The sequence below is a fragment of the Magnolia sinica genome, chromosome 2, assembly GCF_029962835.1.
Source record: "Magnolia sinica isolate HGM2019 chromosome 2, MsV1, whole genome shotgun sequence".
Taxonomy (NCBI): domain Eukaryota; kingdom Viridiplantae; phylum Streptophyta; class Magnoliopsida; order Magnoliales; family Magnoliaceae; genus Magnolia; species Magnolia sinica.
Genome location: NC_080574.1, coordinates 16,662,659 through 16,684,485, shown reverse-complemented (window position 1 = coordinate 16,684,485; position 21,827 = coordinate 16,662,659). Strand labels below are relative to the sequence as shown.

The window sequence follows — 21,827 nt, the reverse complement described above, 5'->3', positions numbered from 1 at the left end:
ATTGTAATATAATCGACTAATGTAATAACAAAAATATTAGCATGTATCCACCTGACTAACCCAACCAAGCCCGCTTGGGTTGAGAATTCTCAACATGAGGTTATTGGGTTGGGTTAGGGTTGAGGTATAGGAACCCTAGCCCAACCCGGCCCAGCCAGCCCGACTTTCAACCCTAGCTTGCAATATCACACAAAACTAATTATCCCTCAAGTCTGCTCAGTCCACCCTTAATGTAGACCATACATCATGCAAGGCCCAACTTCGAAGTAGGCCATCCATCAAGTAGGACCTGTCTTAGATGTGGGTCATTCATCATTAGGGGCCGATGTGAACTATCATCATGTGGAGCCCACCTTGATACAGGTCATCTATCATGCGAGGAATACCACCAATGCCATTGTCCATCATGTGAGGCCCACCTTTAATATCCACCACCCATCATGTGGACCCTTCTTTTATATGGACGACCAACAATCACGTGTAGAGAGAGAGATCTTACATTTGTTTAGAAAATTAAATGAGTTAAGAAAATTACTTATTGGGTGGTATCCAAAGTGACCTTTTATGCTCCCAATCCATCCATCTTGCTAAATAATCTCTTGAGGTCGGTTAGATTCTGGATCCGATCAGCTGATTAATGGATGGATTTGAAACCTCCAATCAATCTTGCTAGATCTATTCTGGGGTCTGTTAGATTCTGAACTAGATCACCCATATTAACTAGCCTTCGACCCATCAAATGCATAGGAAGTAAAGACAGGTAATCCATGGTGAGAAATTATATGATTGATCCATCATCCAAGGACGTGCGCAATATGCTTGGGTCTTTCAGTTAGTAAAAGTGGGGTCCAATATTCAGCCATCCTGACCATAAGTTTGTTCAGATCATGCCCCAAAAATATATTCATAGGATAATCACAACCTGTCAGTTTGCGTTTTGGAAACAGAAGGTCATGAAGAGAAATGCAGGAATGGTAAATACTCAACTGAAAAGGACCCAAGGTTGGTGGCCAAGATCTTTCCATCTAGGAGAGTTTTTGAGGCATGGTCCATCCATGGCACGTTAAAATGAGACAAAACAGCCCAGATAACTCAATCATTGGCCCCACCTGCACAACTGGATTGATACCTAATAATTATAATTTTTTTAAAAATAATAATAATAATAATCAAGAATAGGAATAGGTATTTAACACAGTTAAAATAGGTACAAGTAAAAGAAAATATAAAAATTGGGATCAAATTGTTAGGTGCTTGTTAGGTGCATCTATCCCTGTGGTAGTGGTTGCAGGTTCGATCCCCTTCTTCCTCCACCATTTTCAATTCTAGACTGAGTGAGTCAGTTCGAGTCACCGCAATTCGTGTCAAATCAACTGGGTAGTTAAGTAAACTCGACAAGTCATCCCGAATTGAGTCAGGGCCCAGGACCCAGTTTCCCAGTGACCTGGCTCAAAATCTGGCAGAGTCTAGTCGAGTCAGACAAGTTACAAATCAGCTCAACAAGTTTTTAGAACTATGCTTGCAGCTGTAGCTTCTGCATTCAAAAAGTCAAAATTTAACATTGGTCTAGTAAATGAATGAATGAATTGGACAGAAAGCAATCATGATGATCTCTCTCTGAAAAATACGTACAAGACCTGCGATAAAATCGCCTCATACATGCAATATGCACGATCACACACATTCTCCCATTTCCACAAGAAAAGGCCAAATATCTATCATACCTCTGCTCAGAAATTTTTCCTGTGCAAGAGAGCTTAAAAGAAGAAAAATGGGTTTCAAATCTTTAATTCAACAAAAATAAAATAAAAAAATTACACCGTGGGATAAAAAGCAGTCAGATAAGCTTCTTCTTTTCGAAGTAGCCCCTCAAGTGCCACAACTGGAAAGCCGAAACCCCTATGCACATACCCAGAGACATGATACTGAACAATGCAACTCTAGAATTAGTGAGTTCGTTCACTGTCCTCATCTCAGCTTCCCTGCATTTGGGCATCAAGCATTATTCCCACATATATGTGATGAATGGAAGGAGGCAAGCATCCATCTGATACAAGCGTTTGATCCACAACTGCAGATATATTACCTGTTCTTGAGATAGAGTAAATTCTCATGGATGGCCTCCACTGCCCCTTCTAGTTTCCTCAGCTCAAGCTCAACACCCTACACTTACAAAAACCACAATCAAGGAAGTGCAAATCCAAACATGCATAAACACAAACACATGCATACACGAGTATGCATCAGGTTCGTGCATAAGAATGTTCTAGTTCAATTGTTTACCTCTATCTTTTCTCTCCTGGCAACAGAAAGCCAGTCCCTTGCCGAAATTCCAATCTTCCATTCAAGATTGACACTAGATGTAATGCCTTTGTTATGGCCATCTACCCAGAAACATGCCAAATAGTTGCCAGCCACTGGAGTTGTAAATGCAAACTGACCCGACTTTACATTTTTTTGGTAATGAAGGTTGTTTCCGAATGGTGATGTTACCTGCCAAGAACGACCCAGTGTAAGGCTCGTTAACTTGCAGCTCAAGTACATTCATATAGAAAAAAAGGGAGGAAAAAATAGATGGTGTGAAATTTATTCCAATTCAACAGAAACCAAACCCTCTTGATTATGTTAACAGCTATCACTCAAGGGTTATGTGCTGAGGTTGCAAATTATAGTTACCATATGGAGAATTATTTGTTCTGGCAGAGAGTGACACTTGATGTGGAGGCAGTTAGAAATTGTACACCTGGCATATATTAACTCAAATCAAACTATCCAAAAGTGAGGAGCCTACTGTAGATAAATAAGAATGGTTGACTGATTCTTACCTCTGATTGTTGGCAATTTGTTTGCTGAATTTGGACCATTGGCTGTTTTTTTATCACAACCATCCATAGGATGTCCACCAATTGGCTGGTGAAGTAATCAAATTACTGCAATTTTTTAGTTTATAGTCTATCTAAATTGTGCCCCACAATTTGGACTGTTTAATTCAGTTATCTGTTGCTGCTTGCAATTTATTAGTGCCTGCAAATCGACCATCACACTCTTTATGTACACTATTCCCTGTGCATCATCAGATGTGGTTGGTAAATCAAAATTAGATTCATTTACTTGAATTGAGAAGGATGTCTCGTGGTGTATGTCGTTTACAGATGATATAGTTTTGATTGACAAGACGAGGGTGGGGGCAAACACAAAGCTAGAACTATGGACTGATGCTTTAGAATCTAAAGGTTATAAATTTAGTTAACTAAGAGCATATGGAATGCAATTTTAATAACAATGTGTGTGGAAGCAAGGAATTAGTGGAGATTTCTGACCAAGAAGTATCCCAAAATGACCTTTTTTGATATCTTGGGTTGATAATTCATGAGAGTGGAGATTTTTGATATCTTGGCGTGATAATTCATGAGAGTGGAGATTGAGAAGGATGTCGATCATAAAATTAGAGCTTGGTGGATGAAGTGGAAATGTGCCTCTCAATTTTATATGATCTCAAGCATACCAATCAAACTATAGGAGAAATTTCATAGGATAGCTATACGACCAGCCATGCTTGACAATTTGATGGGAGAGCAATTCAGTCCGCCAATATACCATCCAGGACACTGGGCCTAAGCCTTGCTCTTGGTGGGTGGACACCTGTTGAAGTCCTCGTGAATATGCAAGAGAGGGGCGGGGGTCAGTCCAAACTGCAAATACAAAGGATGGAAGCTTGGTCAAATAGGCAATAATTATGAACGGAGTTTTTATGGGACAATGTGGAAAGAGACTGCATTCGTTGTGTATGTAATACAGGTGCATTTTCACACTGGGCTTGAGTGGGGTAGCCTGTGGGATGCAGGGACACACTCAGGGTGGGCAGCTCGTGTGAGGTGGGCCCCATGTGATTTGGGGCCCACAAGGAGGGTTCGGACATGAGATGTGGGGCCTGGGCTATAAGATAAAGGGATTGATTCGCCATGCTCTAACGGTTCGAGCTTTTAGAGCAAGTGGTTAGTTGTTCTGCATCAAAGTGGTATCAGAGTGGGAGGTCTTGTGTTCGAGGCTCCTCACGAGGGTGATTAATGCAGGGGCATTTTCACACCGGGTTCGAGTGGGGTAGCCTGTGGGATGCGGGGACACACTCGGGATGGGCAGCCCGTGTGAGGCGGGTGGCTCGTGTGAGGCGGTACCCATGTGATTTAGGGCCCACGAGAGGGGTTTGGACCATCGATCTGTCTCGATGACGACGTCCAGGGAGGGCCTCCTAACTAGAAGTCAAATTTTGGTTCAGAAAAGTGGCCCGATAGTCAAGAAAAGCCCACCATGGGATCTCATGATCGTGACCCACTCGTCGGATTGGTTTTATATTTTAGGTTTCGGTTATTGTTATTATTTAGAACATCGTGAACGCTTTAGATTTCCTTGTTTGATTTTTATTTTAGTTTACTTCATCGCCAAGTAATAGGTGTCGCACATGATGCGAGTTTTTGGGTATAAGGTTCTCCCTATAAATAGGCACCCCTTGTAGTTCTTTTCATTCATTGAAGTTAATAAAAAATTCCTGCTTTATTTTTCTGCTTTCTTCGTAAGTTGTGGAAGAATTCAAAAGTGGGTACGAAGCTCTCCCTTTTCGAAGGGCTAACTACCGTGGTGCGAAGCCACATTGATCCCAATTCACCCCCATCTTCCATCATCTTTTTTCCATCTTCTCCCACCATCCGTACTTCGAATTTGTCCTTTTGTTGCATCAGATTTCTTCATTACAGCAGGTTTTCAGATTTCGGCCTGCAGGCAAGCTGAAACTTCAGCGGAGCACCACGCATAAACCGTACATCGGATCGAGCTGAGATTTGGGGGTTTTGGAGTCCATCCCTGGCCGATCAGGGCCAAGGTGGCCTTTTTCTGAATAGTGGGCCCCACACACGTGCGGCCGGGATCACACGCACGTCCGTCTGGGCCATTGTTGCTGTCCATACGCGGGATCATCTTTTGGCTCAGGGTTCCTTGAATTGAAATTACGGAATCCATTGGATTAGGGACTGATTTTTATGCATGAGTAGTTGATTTTATTTCCCTTTGACATTGTTTGGTTTATAATTTTTATTGGTCCAGTCCTAGCCTGTGTCGGCTTGGACCCGCATAGATTCTCCTTTAATTGAATCTTTGGATTTTCATGTGGGATGTGGAATTTGCGTGATTATTTCTGAATTGGTGTGATCTAAGCCTGAAATCTTTCATATCATATTTAATTTTCCATGTCCTGCATCAAATTTGGTATCAGAGCCAGGTTCTTGTAGGGGAATTCACTACATATTTAGGGTTTAGTTTGTTTGAGTCCTTCATGCATTCAGTCCATCATCTATAGCTGAATTTTAGTAACAGTGTGTAGTCTCCTTCATATAGAGTCTCGTAGGGTCATTTAGTTTTTAGACGCATATAGTTGTCATAGAAGGTCTTTAGGTTGAGCAAGTCACTATATGCCCACACGTACGGGTCGCAGTTTCGGTTTGCACCCTACACTAAACATGGAACAATTGCAAGAGTCACTAAACAAGATATCTCAGACGTTGGAGTCTATGATTAAGCGCTTGGAAATGGACCAATGCTGTGAACAGCTTGATGTACGCATTACCCGACTAAAGACCATCGCTAGGACAAACCCCACCATTGGGGTAGATGTCCAATCTCAAGCAGGTGACCTGGAGGATACACCAATGAATGGAGTTGGTCAAGGAATCAATTATGGGTGTGCACCCGGACACCCACCCCATGAGAGACATAAAGACCACTATTTTGAGGGGTACAACATGTGTGGCCTTGTGGCTGGAGAGAGTGCACCAGCGGCTAGTGTAGAGTTACCCACTGAGGCCATTCCGGTAATGGATGAGTTACGTGATATCTTTCCTGATGATCTACTGGATGAGTCCCCTAGGAAGGATATAGAGCACACCAGAATATGGGACATCGTAATACCTACAACCGAGTTCACGTTGAATAAGTTTGTCGATAGGTCCACAGGTCTAAGTCCTTGTGAAGTCGTTACTGATTATAAACCTAGGAAACTTATTGATCTTGTCCCTATGTCACTGTCCCATAGGCCGTCAGAGTCTGCAGAGTCTTTTGCGCATCACATTCATTCATGGCATCAAGAAATCAGGCAGAAGATCATGACTAATAATGAACATTGCACATTTTATACAGACCAGTATAAATGTTTCAAAGGATTCAATATTGGGGACTCTGTGATGGTCTGCATCAGGCCCGAGCGGCATCCTTCGAGGGCCGTTCGTAAGTTACACGCGTGTAGCGCTGGACCCGTCAAAATTATAAAACGAAACGGTCTCAATGTGTATGAGATAGATCTTCCACCTTTCATGGGAATTAGTTTCACATCCGATGTGGAGGATTTAGTTACTTTTCAGAGGACCACTGATACTTTGTCCAGCCCTTCGCCCACCCATCCTGATTCCCCATATTTATCCCTTGAACCGTGGCCCCTTCCCAACCCATTTTCCCAACCTCTACCTCCCATATCTACTTTTCCTAACCTTTCTTCCCAGCCTCTACCTCCCATACTTACCCTTCCCGACCCATTTTTTCAGCCTCTACATCCCATACCTACCCGTCCCGATCCATTTTCCCAGCCTCTACCTCCCATATCTACCCTTCCCAACCCAATGGGCCACACTAAAAGAAATAGTGGACCTAAGATGTTTTTAATGGTAAGTGTTCGATTCCCTTTTTCCCATGGTGTGGTAGCTTTGGATATACCTCATTTTATGGCTCATGCCATAAATTCATTAGCAACAATAGATGAACAGTGTGGATAAGCGACATGCATCACGGTGGGACCCACAAATATGCTGTGGCGCTCTTAATTTTTGCATCAAAAAAGCACCGGTGGAATCAAACATTACTAGATGAAATAAGTGTATCATAAGTGAGAGTTCTCTCAAAATAAATAAATAAATAAATAAAAATCGTAAAAAAATTAATAAGAAAGAAAGTGAAAAGAGTCTTTTGGAATTCATCTATACATATTAGTACAATGATATTCCGTTTGTTTTCTTTATACAATCATTTAATATAATATTAATGTACACATTGGATATATTGAATCAATCATTCATTTATTGTGTACGTCTAATTCAATAATGTGAAAATGCTTTAGAATTAATGCGCAGAATGTAAGATTTTTTCATGAATGACAGCTATTGTCTCCAGTGGCGAAATCTTTGCAGCCGGGGAGAATTGATGGGGACATCACGCGCACACGCGCACTCACGCCGCCACCCCTACGCACGTACGTACGTAGATGGAGGACCCCACCATCGATCTGCCTCGATGACGACGTCCAGGGAGGGCCTCCTAGCTAGAAGTCAAGTTTTGGTTCAGAAAAGTGGCCCGATAGTCAAGAAAAGCCCACCATGGGATCTCATGATCGTGGCCCACTCGTCAGATTGGTTTTATATTTTAGATTTTGCTTATTGTTATTATTTAGAACATCGTGAACGCTTTAGATTTTCTCGTTTGGTTTTTATTTTAGTTTACTTCATCGCCAAGTAATAGGTGTCGCACATGGTGCGAGTTTTTGGGTATAGGGTTCTCCCTATAAATAGGCACCCCTTGTAGTTCTTTTCATTCATTGAAGTTAATAAAAAAATTCCTGCTTTATTTTTCTGCTCTCTTCGTGAGTTGTGGAAGAATTCAAAAGTGGGTGCGAAGCCCTCCCTTTTCGAAGGGCTAACTACCGTGGTGCGAAGCCACATTGATCCCAATTCACCCCCATCTTCCATCATCTTTTTTTCCATCTTCCCCAACCATCCGTACTTCGAATTTGTCCTTTTGTTGCATCAGATTTCTTCATTGAAGCAGGTTTCCAGATTTCGGCCCGCAGGCGAGCTGAAACTTCGGCGGAGCACCACGCACAAACCGTACATCGGATCGAGCTGAGATTTGGAGGTTTTGGAGTCCATCCCTGGCCGACCAGGGCCAAGGTGGCCTTTTTCTGAATAGTGGGCCCCACACACGTGCGGCCGGGATCACACGCACGTCCGTCTGGGCCATTGTTGTTGTCCGCCCATTTTTATCACCTTGGGGTTCCTTGAATTGAAATTAGGGAATCCCTTGGATTAGGGACTGATTTTTTTGCTTGAGTAGTTGTTTTTATTTCCTTTTGACATTTTTTGGTTTATTTTTTTATTGGTCCAGTCCTAGCCTGTGTCGGCTTGGACCCGCATAGATTCCCTTTAATTGAATGTTTGGATTTTCATGTGGGATGTGGAATTTGTGTGATTGTTTCTGAATTGGTGTGATCTAAGCCTGTAATCTTGCAGATGCGGGGACACACTCGGGATGGGCAGCCCGTGTGAGGCGGGTGGCTCGTGTGAGGCGGTACCCATGTGATTTAGGGCCCACGAGAGGGGTTTGGACAAGGTCATAACCCATGAGATGTGGGGCCTGGGCTATGAGATAAGGGGATTGATTCGCCATGCTCTAACAGTTCAAGCTTTTAGAGCAAGTGGTTAGTTGTTCTGCATCAGTATGTAAACCAAACATGGATGAGTCTTAAAGAGGCACCTATGGATTGGTTTGCCAGCTTATACTATGTTCATAAACGAAGACCGGATCATAAATAGTCTAGTTGAATGTGCTTTCTTCATAAAGACTGGAAAATCAAGTACTTTTATTGTTTTGCCCACCACTGAGAACAATATCATTATAGGTAGTGATAACACTAATAAAAAAAACAAAGGGGTCAACATGGAAATCTAATTTTTAGATAACAGATTCAGTTGGTCTGAACTGTTTCTTCGGCATGGAAAGATGATCAAGTGAAAGGCATGATAAGGTTAACAAAATATATTCCATGAGTTTGGTTCACAAATGTCGATTGAAAGCAGTGAGACCATGATTTATTTATTTATTTTTGAATGGTCATTAAGACAGACTACCCCTGCATAAATAGACAAAAGAATTAAGGCCAAGGAAGAACAACCTTGAAAATCCAACGTCGTCCCACAATATTGGGGCAGCTCTTATTATCTTATGCATACTATGCCTAACATACCACTCCTGTAGATCAGTGTTGTCAGCTCAATGCCTAGAACAGGACACTCTGAAACAACAAAAACAATTTTCAGATCTGTCAAAGGAGCTGTGGCCAACAATTTAACAAATTAAGGTCATGAAATTGTTCAATATGCAGATGCTGCCAGATTTTTTACCTTTCCCTGGATATATTTAATTTCCTACAGTAGTACGAAGCTTACTGTGTACTAGAAAACACAGACTGAAGCTGTAAAGCAAATTCATACAAGGAGCTCTTCATGACAGAACCAACAACACAAGTGCAGATGTTGAATGGCCTGTCATCTAGATAACGGGAGAACAATATTTGATTTTTGTAGATCTTTCCAAGGAGAAATTTAGTTTCATGCATTGTTCGAGTTATAGGTATTGGTACAAGTTTTGCTGGTTGGGTATACAGAAACAAAATTGTTATCGCTGATAACCAAAAATGCAGCGAAACATGGGGAAAACAGTGGAATTTTTCAGTAAAACTGTAGGAAATGCTAAAATACACATTTGCATATTTAGGAATCAAAAAATTGTAAAAAGAATGCATACATAATATGTTTCTATTTAATGGGCACCTAAAAGTATGTGTTGTCATAAGAAGTTATTCCAATAGTAACCAAAAATGAGTTTATATAATACAAATGCAAGTATCATATAATAACTAGGACATGTAAAAGTAAATGAACTCAAAGATGCATCCATCCATGATCTATATAATACAAATGCAGGTACCATACATCCTCCATCCATGATCTATCCATCCATCCATGCATGCATACATTATACACATACAAACATGAATTTCATCATACGACCATGGGCCCTTTTTGTTATAATAGTTTGGTTTGAAGTCCCTTTTCACAAGACAAGGGCATTGTGGTTTTCTGGACAGGGAATTGACACTAGAGTAGACACATTCACATGTGATACTAAAGGGTTGGAAACGACAGCTTGTGAATTGTCTTGTGAAAGATTTACAGATGAGCTCGATGTAGATCCCTTCTTTGTTCTTCGTTGAGCTTCCACGGCCAACATCATGGGCAGCTTCTACATTGTGATGATTCATCCTGACATATTAATGGCTACAAGTGCAGGTTCCCATGAATTAGGTAAATTGTGCAATACAATGGAAACCTGCATTCTATTTGGAATTAGATTTCCAAGGGCCGCTAATTCTTTCGCAATGACCATCATCTTATGTACATAATCGATCACCGAATCTGTTTCCTTCATCTTGGTTAAATTGAACTTTTCTACTAATAATTGAATGTATGTATCAGACACATTCCCATAAGCTCGTGCAACTGCTTCAAACATGCTCTACGCGATTGCAATTGATTCATATATTATTTCCAGATCCATATCCAAAAAGGTTAACATGGTGAACCTGGCTAGTTTATCATCTTCAAGGAAACGTTCATATGTGCGTCTGACTACAGCCGTCCAATTAAATGGTGGCTCAACTAGCATATCAGTATCTAGGACAGATTCGATCTTGTCTTGGAAGAGAATGTGCCTAATTCTCCTTTTCCATACGGTGTAGTTTGTGTCGTTGAGTCATTCAGTTTTGCTCAACTCATTGCTTACAACTCTTAAAATCATTCTACTAAACAGAGAGAATAACAATATATTACAATTTAGGAATAAAGTCTAAATATATGTATAAGAGTGTGTAACAACCCTAAATTTTGGTACATTATTAAAAAACTAAATTAAATATTTAAAGATTTTATTTTTAAATAAAAAATAAAAACAAGTCAATAGTTGAGTTGGTAGCGAAATTCTTAGTTAAGAGAGAGGTTTAGGGATCGATTCTTGAAGTGGTAATAATAAATTTTTTATTAAATATTATAAAAAAATTCAAATTCAGGATAAGGGAGGATGTGCTCATCCTATCTTATGAGAATTTTCTTTAAAAGGAATACGGAAGGTTTCTGCATTAAAAAAAAAAAAAAAAAGGGGGAGATAGGAAGCCTAAAGTAAAAGGAAGAGAAAATTCTAAGAAGGCTCGATCAGTTAAGTTCTAATCGTTAAATCTTTTTAACTTTATATTATGTTGTTAATTTCTTCTTAATCTATACAATGGATGGCGTGGATCATCCACACAATCATTGTATAGGTGTATAGAGTCAATTTTAATAAAGTGATGTTTTTATGATTTTGGTCTAATTAGTAATATTTTAGGAATAAATTAAATGGATGGAATTTGATTGTGCTAAGATAAATCTGTACGGATCATATGATCCTTAAGGCCAAAATATACAAGGGTCATAATTTTTAGATCAATCTAACAATCAGATAGGCCACATTAGTCAGATCTAAAAGTGTTTAATAAAGGAATCTTAGATTTTTGCGCAAGTGTTGGTATCACTTGGCGTAGAAGGTCGAGATGGGCCATCGGTGTATGTGTGGTTAGATCCACACCATCCATCTAATGTGTAGAGGCAAAACATGATAATACCTTAGGAATCTGAATGATCTGACCATCCGATGGACCACCCCGATTAAGTAATTATCATTCAATTTTATAATCTTAAAAAGGAGAAAAAAATAGAATATAAATTTTAATTATTTGATTATTTTGGATCTGGCCACCTAGGATGTTAATCAGAGGTGGGCCCCACCATGTAATAAAAACATATGAATAATAATGTTGTTGATATAACTGATAGGATTTCTGAATTCAAACCAACATAATTACCCTGTGGATTCTACACTACCAGACTCAGGTGAGTAGCCTAACTTGTCTCATAATTCATTAAAACTAAAATAAATCATTGTGATTGTTTGATTGATTTACTGGTTTGAATATTTTGATATGATAATTGTACGATAAATTTATATGTGAATATTTTAATCGAGACAACTATGCCAAATATGAAAAATATGCATTTACATATCATCCCTCATTCATTGCATTGCATAATGCATGGTCGATCCTAGGGGCCCTCCCTAGAAGAAATGTCGATCCTGGTAGAGCGTTACCAGATGCGGGCTATGCCCAAGCCTACCGAAAGGTGGAAGCCTACCCAACGGGTGGATGCGGGTTGACGACTTCCAACCCAAGTAGATGGACGATCACCCCATCTGATGCATTCATACCCCATTTTACATCATTGTACATGTATTTTTGTATTATTTTAATTGATATGATTATGAACCATGCTGGGTTATATCACTAAGCCTGGCCAGCTTATATTTTTTATTGATGGAAAAACCGTACAGATGTGAATGAGGGTGGGCCGATGGCTCGAAAATAGGAATATGTGGTCAAGCCAGAAAGAACTTAAGGGACACGTGACCCTACTTGACAAAAGAAGAAGTTGCAGCCTTAGACTAGTCATGATATTTTCACTTTAATTATATTTAATTTTCTTATATTGTAAATTAATTCTTTCAAGTTGTTGAACATGTTTATTTTATTTCATAAGATCTCAATTGAGAGGGTCCTTAGTTATGTTTATGATTAATTATTGGAATAAATGATCGTTTCTTATTTTTAAGATGTTGTCGAGCATGAATGGAATGTAAATCTACAGTAGAGCTAGTAGGTAAATGAAAATTTGTATAATTGAATGAAATTAGTATACTCAGTGTACGTGTCATGGGCCGAAACTCGGGGCTGAGGGTGCACACTCTGTACTCGAATTTCGGGGCGTGACAAGTGTCTTCGTTTAAAATGTTTAAGCGGGCTCTTTATTGGGCCTATATTTACAACAAAGGTATCAAGATGGCATAGTGGTTAAGACTACACTGCTCTTTTGAAGAGGCAAGGGTTCAGATGCTATTAGAAGCGTCAATCCCACTATCCCTTTTTTTAAGGGGAGTATATTAGTTATAGTCCTTAGACTACCAAAATCAAGACAAAAAAGGTGCACAACCCTCTTCTTTCTCTTCTTCGTTTTTTTACTTGGAATTGATGTGTGGAATTTCCTTGATGATATATCTTTAATATATATATATATATATATATATATATATATATATATATATATAAATATATATAAAAGGAGAGAGTCTTATAGAGAAGGTTTCAGAAATTCCGATCAAATCGAAAGGATTTTGATTGTTTAGGAATTCCGATCAAATTAGAAATTCCCTTCTTTTTTAGTCCACTTAGATATATATAAAAAATCCCTGATTGGTCTCTAATTCTCAAATAAGAAATTTCCCTTGTTTCTTTTTTTATGAACCGAATGAATCCCCAATATATTTTTTCGATTAAATCGTATTCAGAAATTGTTGTTGATTTTCTCGACGATCCTTTCAATTGAAATTGATCTCCAATGCTCAACTAATTTCAAAGCCTCCCTTTTTTTATTAAACATTAATTTTGTTTTAACTACTGAGTTGACTTGAATTGAGTCAAAAAAATTTAAAAAAATGGTGAATTGACTTGACTGATCACAGTGAGTCAAGGTCACTCCCCTCGATTCACTCAAGTTCTCTGAATGGGTGATTTGACTCGACCAGGTTTCCAGTAATATGGCTCAAAACTTGCAGAGTCAAGTTGACTCGGTTGAGTTCTGAGTCAATTTAATTGAGTTGTTGTGTGGACCTGGTTTTATTCCACACACTGTTGAGCCGAGTTTCTCTATAGTTGTGAGCAACCGTGTTAATTACAACTACCTTCTAAAAAAAATTTTGATTGGAATTTTAATTGTAAAAAATAAAAAATAAAAAATCTCTGACTTGGATGCAGGATATAAATCATTTAGAGCTCTAATATATATATATATATATATATATATATATATATATATATATATATATATATATATATATATATATATATATATATATATATATATATATTTCCTATAGCTAAATTTACATCTATTACAATACTAATGCCAATAGTTGCCAATCTAAACTTAGAATTGAGTCAAATGGATGTTAAAACAACATTCGTAAATGGAGAATTAAAGGAATATATATGACTCAACCTAAGGATACATAATATAAAGAGAAAAGGACAAAGTATATCGATTAAAGAAATCTTTATATGGCCTAAAACAGTCATCTAGACAATGGTTCCGACCTTTCATAATGTCGTCATTAAATACAGTTTTGTCCCAAATATATATGATAATTGTGTATTCATTGGATAGTGGGAATTCCTTTGTTATCCTATCATTGTATGTAGATGACATACTATTAATAAATAATGATCTGGATAAAATTATTTAAATAAAAGAATGGCTAAAGAATCAATTTGAAATGAAGGACATGGAGAAGCATCCTATGTGTTAGGAATTCAAATAACAAGAAATAGAGAAAAAATTAAATTAAATTTATCTCCAGAATCATATTTAGAAAATGTATTAAAGAAATTCAAAATGAATAGCTGCAAATCTATAGAATCTCTCATATAAAAATGAACAAATTTATCAAAAGGTATGACACCTACAAATGATAAAGAAACAAATGAAATGAAAGAAAAACCCTATGAACAGGCTATAAGAAGTATAATGTATACAATGTTATGTAACAGGCCCAACCTTAGCCTTGTAACATGACCAGTTATTAGATATTAAAGCAATTTAGGGATTGCTCATTGGATAACGGTTAAACATATTATGTGATTGATAAAGACATCAGAGCACTATTCAGGGTCTAACAGAGGAGGAGGAGATCATCACTAGTTTCCCTTTGGATAGATTACCATTATGTGGGCCCGAGTGGGCCGAGCGAACTGTTTTAATTACCTTACATGCATTTGATGCATCTTCGAAGACCCTACACTACGAAGATGCATGTGGGATGCATTCTTAAGGAGTCTAGACCGTTGGATCGAGTGCATGCATTGATTGGACCGTTGGACCGCGCATATTGGGCAATTTGACCACTTTTGATCATGGCCCGCCTCAATCGTGGACACTTTAGGACTTAAGTGTCTTGGTTTTTATTTAAATTTATTAGGATTTAGTTTATTTGTCAGTTTGGACTTTTTCTGAGCGTTGCTTTATGTTTTGTTCTAGGTTTAGGTGCATTTTAGTAAAAAAACATTAGGTAGGGCTATTTTTGTAAATTTCTACATTTGAGACTATAAAAGAGAAGGGGAGTGTGTAAACCTCTCAATGCTATTGTTTCATGAAATTTCAAAGTTCATCTTATTTCTTCATGCGATTTGAAGGTTTTTCCATGAGATCTGTAAATTGTGTGATTCTATTTCTATTCAACGGAGGTGTGAGGCTTACATGGTTCTTCATGTTCTTTCTTTCTATTTAAAAGAGGTATTTTCTTCAAAACTCCATATTCTCTTCTTTCATTCCCATCCAAATCATCATTTTCTTCTTCTTCTTCTCATCATCCAACCCCAACCCCAACCAAACCCTAGCTTGAAATTCCCAAAACCTAACCCAAACCACCCACACATGTGACAGCATAGCCACACATGCGAGCCCAAGGCTAACTGTACGGAAAACCCTTCAATCCAAAATCCCCAACTCCCATGAACCCTAAATGCCCAAATCTCAAGTTTTCTCCCCCCTACCCTAGTCTTAGGACCTACTAGTCATCCCCTTGAATGTTGACCGTGCCTATGGTAAGTTGGAAGTCCTATCCTTCCATTGGGACTAATTTTAATTGATTTATATGGTTTCATAGTATGTGGGTATATGACTTAGGTTAAATCAGATTTTGTTTCCTATTATTTACTCTTAATCATGTGGTAGGTTAACATCTTTTGCTATTTGGATTACTTTATGGACTCTTTAATAATCTCCACGTTGTATGCTAGCATTAAATCATGTGTCATGCATCAAATTTGGTATCAAAGCCCAAAGGTTTAGCATAGATTATTTGTGTTACATCTAGGTTAAGAGTCGCATCTAGGTTAGAACTTTACAACTAGGTTTGTTAGCACATCCAATGCATGTAAAGTTCAGGATCATATTGCCGAATTTTCTGTTAGCATTTTCAAATTATACTATTGCTGAATTTTCAGTTAGTGTTTTCAGAATATACTATTGCTGAATTTTCATATTGGTAATCTTTGATTGTCCTATTGCTGAAATTTCATAGTATTTTCATATTGATAGCTTGCTGATTTTTCAGAATAATGTCTTCATTGTGTCCAATTTGGCGTCTAGGTTAGTCATTGTCTTTGTCATAACATCACCCTAGGATCTAGGTTTCCCCTTGAGAGTTTACCATGTATATGCCCACTCGTTCTGGACGTGGTTTTGGCTTACATCCCACCATGAATCTAAAGCAGATTGCCGAGGCCCTCAACGCCATCAACAACCGTCTGAAGGCCACTGAGGCTCACAATAGGATCACCGCTACTCAATTGACTACGACCAACGCGCGTGTCAACCAACTTGAAGCCTCCCTTCAGGCGAACCCCAACACTGGAGAAGATGTCCAATCTCAAGCCGGGGATCAAGTTGAAGGACGGGGACATGGTAGAGCGCATGTGCAACCATATTGTGAGGAGCGTCATGACCGCCATGACGCAGATGCACATGCCATAAAGAGGCATGAAAGTAAATGCCCCTAGTTTTGATAATCTCCTGGATCTCAATGCATTTCATAACTGGATGGCAGACATGGACCACTAATTTGAGCAGTATGATATGTTCGATGCCCGTCGTGTAAGGTTTGCCAAAATGAAGTTGGTGGGCCAGGCCAAACTTTTTTGGACCAACACAGAGCGTAAGATTGAGAGGGCCTCAGTTGCACATTGGGTAGAGATGAAAGAAATTCTTAAAGAAAAGTATCTCCCTCTCTCTTACCGTCACAAACTCTTGGATCAGTGGCAGTCAATTCACTAGGGAACTATGCTCGTGTCTGATTACATCACCAAATTCGTGAAATGCATGATGCGATGTGACATTGAGGATGACCCAATTATCACACTCTGTCGTTTTAGAACGGGCCTCCGATTCAACATTTAGCGAGAACTCCTTTCCCGTGACATTGGCACCTTAGAGCAAATGTACCAAGTGGTACAAAACCTTGAGTACTACCTCAAGCCGCAACTTGGGAGGTGATTTGACTCTAGGGATTTAAATGTGAAGACTACGCTCTAGGGAGCTAAGTCTGACGTCAGGAGTCAATCCAAGTCCCATTTTGGATCTCAATCCAACCCTAGGGATGTTAAGGGTAAAGGGATCGCTAGTACAAGCTCTAGGGGAGTTGAGCTAGTGTGGTGCTTCAATTGCCATAGAGTCGGTCATTTTGTGCAACAGTGTCTCTTGAAAGAGAGGAACAAGTCCCTCATGATTGGCAAAAGTAAATAAGAGGAAAATTGAACAGGGTGACGAGTGGGGTAGTCTATTAGCCTGACGCAACTACTGTTGGTGATGAAGAGGTTGAGGAGATTGAGATCGTGCCAATTGCAGTAGTGAGATGTGCCTTAGCACAGGCCAAAGAGAGCGACGAGTGGCTCAAAAATGCCGTCTTCCATACTTATGCCAAGTGTGGGGAGAAGAGCTACAAGGTGATCATTGATATTGACAGTTGCACCAATGTGGTTTCTAGTAGCACCGTGGACCGCTTAGGTTTGCTAGTCATTCCTCACCCTCAGCCCTATCGAGTCTCATGGGTTGATGCGTCTTCAATTCTAGTTTCTCAACGTTTGCCCATTCCCATCTAATTTGGTTCCTATACGGACACGTTATGGTATGATGTTTTGCCTATGGATATAGGCCACGTCATCGGGTAGGCCTTAGTTGTACGACAATGACGCAACACTATTTGAACACTCGAATACATGTTCTTTATGTATGAAAGCAAAAGGATTATCTTGAAGCCTCTCCCACCTAAAAGCACCCTGGAAAAGGAGGACGTCAAGAAACATAATCCTGAACATGTGGGGAAATTCCAGTTTGAGTCTCTCCCTATTAAAAAAAAAAAAATGCCAAAGAGTCTAACAGGGACACTAAAGTTGATTTGACAGTGTATGTCCACATAGCAATTGAGGTCATACCTAAGGTTAGTATGGAGATGCCACCTGATGTTACACCCGAGGGTAGTATAGAGTTACCACCTAAGGTGAGTCAAGTATTGGGGGAGTCTATTCATGTTATCCCAGAGGATATACCAGATGAGCTTACACCCGTGTGGGACATTCACGCATTGACTTTACCAAACCTTCCTCACGATCAGATGAGTCCCGAGAATGAAGTGGATTTGGAAATACAAGTAGATGAGCCAAAGACCCCTATAGATGTCATACCCATGTCAGTGTCCCACACGCCATTAGAGGCTACACATGCATTCGCACACCTCATTCATGACTTGCATGTGGATATTAGAAAAAGAATCAACATAAGTAATGAAAAATACAAAATGATTGCTGACTCACACCGTAAATTTAAAGAGTTTGATGTGGGAGATGAAGTAATGATTAAAATATGTCCTAAAATGTCTCCACAAGGAACCATAAAAAATAAATTTACAAGCCCATATCGCTAGACCGTATAAAATCTTGATAGAACTGGGTTTGAATGCTTACTTGATAGATCTTCCACCTAACAGGAGTATCAGTTCCAAATTCAATGTGGAAGATCTTGTACCGTTTCATGGACCCTCACATGAATTTTGATGATGACCCCCACGACCTATCCCATAGCCCCTAGACATTACCTGACCTCTCTTCTCACACAAACCATCCATACCTATGAGAAGAGAGGAAATAGGGGATATTTTAGATGAAGGGGTTTTCACTAGACATGGCGAATATTAGAAGTACTTGGTCAAGTGGAAGGACAGACCGGTGTCAGACTGCACGTGGATCACAGAGACGGAGCTTCTATGACTCAAGCCTGACATCTTGGAACGTTATCGGAGTTTTATTTCAACAGCGGTGAATCTTTCTCAGCAGGGGAGAATTGATGAGGACATTAGATCACCATTCAGGGACTACCAAAGGAGGAGATCATCACCAACTTCCCTAACTTCCCTTTAGATGGATGACCACGTGGGCCCGAGTGGACCGTTTTAAAGACCCCACATGCATTTGATGCATCTTCAAAGACCACACACTAGAAAGATGCATGTAAGTTGCATTCTTGAGGAGTCTGGACAGTTGGATTGAATGCACGCGTCAATCAGCCCATTACATCACGCATATCGAGCCGTTTGACTACTTTTGATCGTGGCCCGCCTCGATTGTGGACATTTTAGAACTTAAGTTTCTTAGTTTTTATTTGAATTTATTAGAATTTAGTTTATTTGATAGTTTGGACCTTTTCTGAGCTTTGTTTTACATTTTATTCTATTTTTAGGGGTATTTTAGTATATACATAAATAAATAAAAAAACATTAAGTAGGGCTATATCTGTAAATTTTTGCACTTGATACCATAAAAGAGAAGGGAGGCGTGTGAATCTCTCTATGCTATTGTTTCATAAAATTTCAAAGTTCGTCTTATTTCTTCATGCGATTTGAAGGATTCTCCATGTGGTTTGGAGATTAGGTGTGGTGTGATCCCATTCCTATTCAACAGATGTGCGAGGCTTCCATCTATCATCTTCTTCTTGTTCTTCTTTCTATCCAAAAGAGGTATTTTCTTAAAAACTTTATCTTCTCTTCATCCAACCTCAACCCCAACCAAACCCTGTCTTGAAATTCACAAAACCTAACCCAAACCACCCACACCTATGACCGCATGGCCACACATGCGAGTCCAAGGCTGAATATAAGGACAACCCTTCAATCCCCTTGATTCCCCTTTGTTTTTCCCTATAAAAAACCCCTTGATTCCAAATCCCCTAACCCTAATCGAAACCCTAGATTCCCAAATTCATATTTTCCCCGTACCGTAGGATAGATGAAGTACCCACTGATAGCCACGAATGATGCAAAAAGATAGGGTATTATTAAATCAATAAGAATTAATTCATGTCTTGTGAATGTCAGCGGGACAAAATATTGTATCTGTTCGAGTAAACTAACCAACAAATTGAATCTCACGTTAGTGAATGGGAGTATTTTTTAAAAAAAAAAAATTGCCATAGTGGCTAAGTGGGAAATGTTGGCACACGTGTGTGCACGTAAGTGTAGCCACATGACCAATTTTGTTATCCACTAAATAATATCTGAAAAAGTCTCCCCGCAATGAGCAAAAAACATCAGTGGTAAAGTATCCTATTTGGATATACATATGTAGTGATGTATTACAAGAACATCAACAACAAAAAAGAAACACAAGGAGTGTTTAAGAGAACTCTACTGTGAGGTAAAAACCGTATGCCACAGCGATACAGCAACCAACGTCTCACAAAGCCTCTTCCAATTATTGATCTTCACACCATTTGCCTTTAATCGCGTCAATCATCACTGATCATCGGCCTTTAATCATCGATCGAGGTTCATCGAGACTTTGGGCATGATGGTCATGGCATGTGAATGGTGCCTGGGAAAAATGTATTGACAGAAGCCCTGTTATTCCATGCAGGCAAGTACTTGGGCATGTCATGTCCCCTTCTTTTATCCAGCGGTGGTATACTTGTGTGCCTCCGTGATTAGTGGTTTGCCTGGAAACTATCCATTATGACATCACCTTGCTTGCTCGGTGCCCTTTGGGCCATGCATGAAATGGTTGGGTTGGGGTCAATACTGGGTGGGGCCATGCTGGCATGCGAGAAGTCTCAATGTAACTCTGCCACAGCCAGTTTGAAGGGCCAGCATATGACGACAATGGTGACAAAAAACCTAGCAATCATTGAAAGATTTTCAGTTTCACAATCTGAATCTCGACAAAAACCCAACCAAGCTTGTGAATTTCTAAAACTCATCCATCTCTAGATTGGAAGGAATTGGTTTATAGACCTGCCCTGATTAATTATCTTATATCTATATGCTATTCTCGGAAATTGAAATAGCAAAAACAAAAATCACTACCTCAATCCCAAAACAGAAAATGAACGTGTGTGAATTAATTAGTAGGGCGGTCGCAAATCATGGCTTCACTATTTAATCGTCACATATCCAAATTACACATGAATCAATACCATCCATCTTACCACTCAAAAGAATTCATACCAAATTTCTGAATCAAATAAAATATTAACCAATTAAAACACAGAGATAAAAAGTGTCTGGTAAAATAATAATAATAATAATAATAATAAAATTCCTGTATTCCAAAACATTCAATCGCAGAAGGAGAAATGTATGAATCAATGGGCACTGAATAGAGTCGATTTCCGAATTGGAAAGGAGAAAATGAAAAGACCTAGATCTCGAATTACCTTCGCCGAGATGGTGGGGAGGTCGTGATCCCAATCGTCGTGGACGACTGTGTAGTCGCCCACGACGAGGATGTTGATCGGAATTTCCTCCGACAAGCATTTCATATCCACTGAAGGGAGATCCAACCATATGGCTCTGGCCAGAGGAGGAAGGAAGCCCACCGAGCAGAGAAGGAAGAGAAGGGTGCGCGGGATAAGATCTCTAGACATCCCTGGCGCACGGTAGAACAGACCGCCCTTATTTTTGGTTTGATTGTCAAGAGACGAGAGAAGAGAAGCTGTTGAAAGCAGCAGCAAAAAAATGAAAATGAGAACTGAAATCTTTATTGCAGTTTCAGCTGTTTTTCTTCAGAATTCTGAGAACGAAGGAGTTGTGTTTCTCATGATTTCTGCTTCGAAGTGGGCGCGAAATCTCAGCGATTCTTTTCTGATCCCTACGGCGCATCCTAGCGACTTGCAAACGAGCAATTCAAGCACGAGAAAGCCTTTGATAGCCCGGTAGAGTGGGATGGATGAAATACAGGCACTCCGGAACTGCTTAGAAATTGGACACCTGGC

The 21,827-nt window shown here is 39.4% G+C and overlaps 1 protein-coding gene across 8 annotated transcripts; it reads right to left on the bottom strand.

The window, feature by feature from the left end:
* Window positions 1-1,169: 1,169 nt before the first annotated feature.
* LOC131236443 (transmembrane emp24 domain-containing protein p24delta3-like) lies at window positions 1,170-21,790 on the bottom strand. 8 transcript variants are annotated; one of them, XR_009166748.1, is made up of 6 exons: window positions 21,270-21,784; window positions 2,284-2,493; window positions 2,087-2,163; window positions 1,912-1,982; window positions 1,638-1,756; window positions 1,170-1,534 (listed from the first exon to the last, which is right to left on the bottom strand). XR_009166748.1 is itself a non-coding variant. In XM_058233597.1 (6 exons), exons 1-6 carry the CDS (start codon window positions 21,477-21,479, stop codon window positions 1,492-1,494), a joined length of 717 nt encoding a protein of 238 aa, XP_058089580.1. In that variant the 5' UTR covers window positions 21,480-21,788; the 3' UTR covers window positions 1,170-1,491. The 8 variants fall into 8 exon arrangements, 7 of the variants coding, with proteins under 7 accessions (XP_058089580.1, XP_058089581.1, XP_058089586.1 ...); XM_058233597.1 differs by having other exon boundaries at window positions 1,638-1,743; window positions 21,270-21,788; XM_058233598.1 differs by having other exon boundaries at window positions 1,633-1,743; window positions 21,270-21,787.
* Between the last annotated feature and the right edge of the window lie 37 nt (window positions 21,791-21,827).

What these genes read in the sequence shown, in the direction of transcription:
- LOC131236443 (XM_058233596.1), bottom strand. Translation starts at nt 21,479, where the DNA reads ATGTCTAGAGATCTTATCCCGCGCACCCTTCTCTTCCTTCTCTGCTCG. An exon ending in CCAGGAGAGAAAAGATAGAG is followed by an intron (nt 2,164 to 2,283) that starts GTAAACAATTGA and finishes TTGTAAGTGTAG; the next exon opens with GGTGTTGAGCTTGAGCTGAG. An exon ending in GTTCAGTATCATGTCTCTGG is followed by an intron (nt 1,744 to 1,911) that starts GTATGTGCATAG and finishes TCTCTTGCACAG; the next exon opens with GAAAAATTTCTGAGCAGAGG.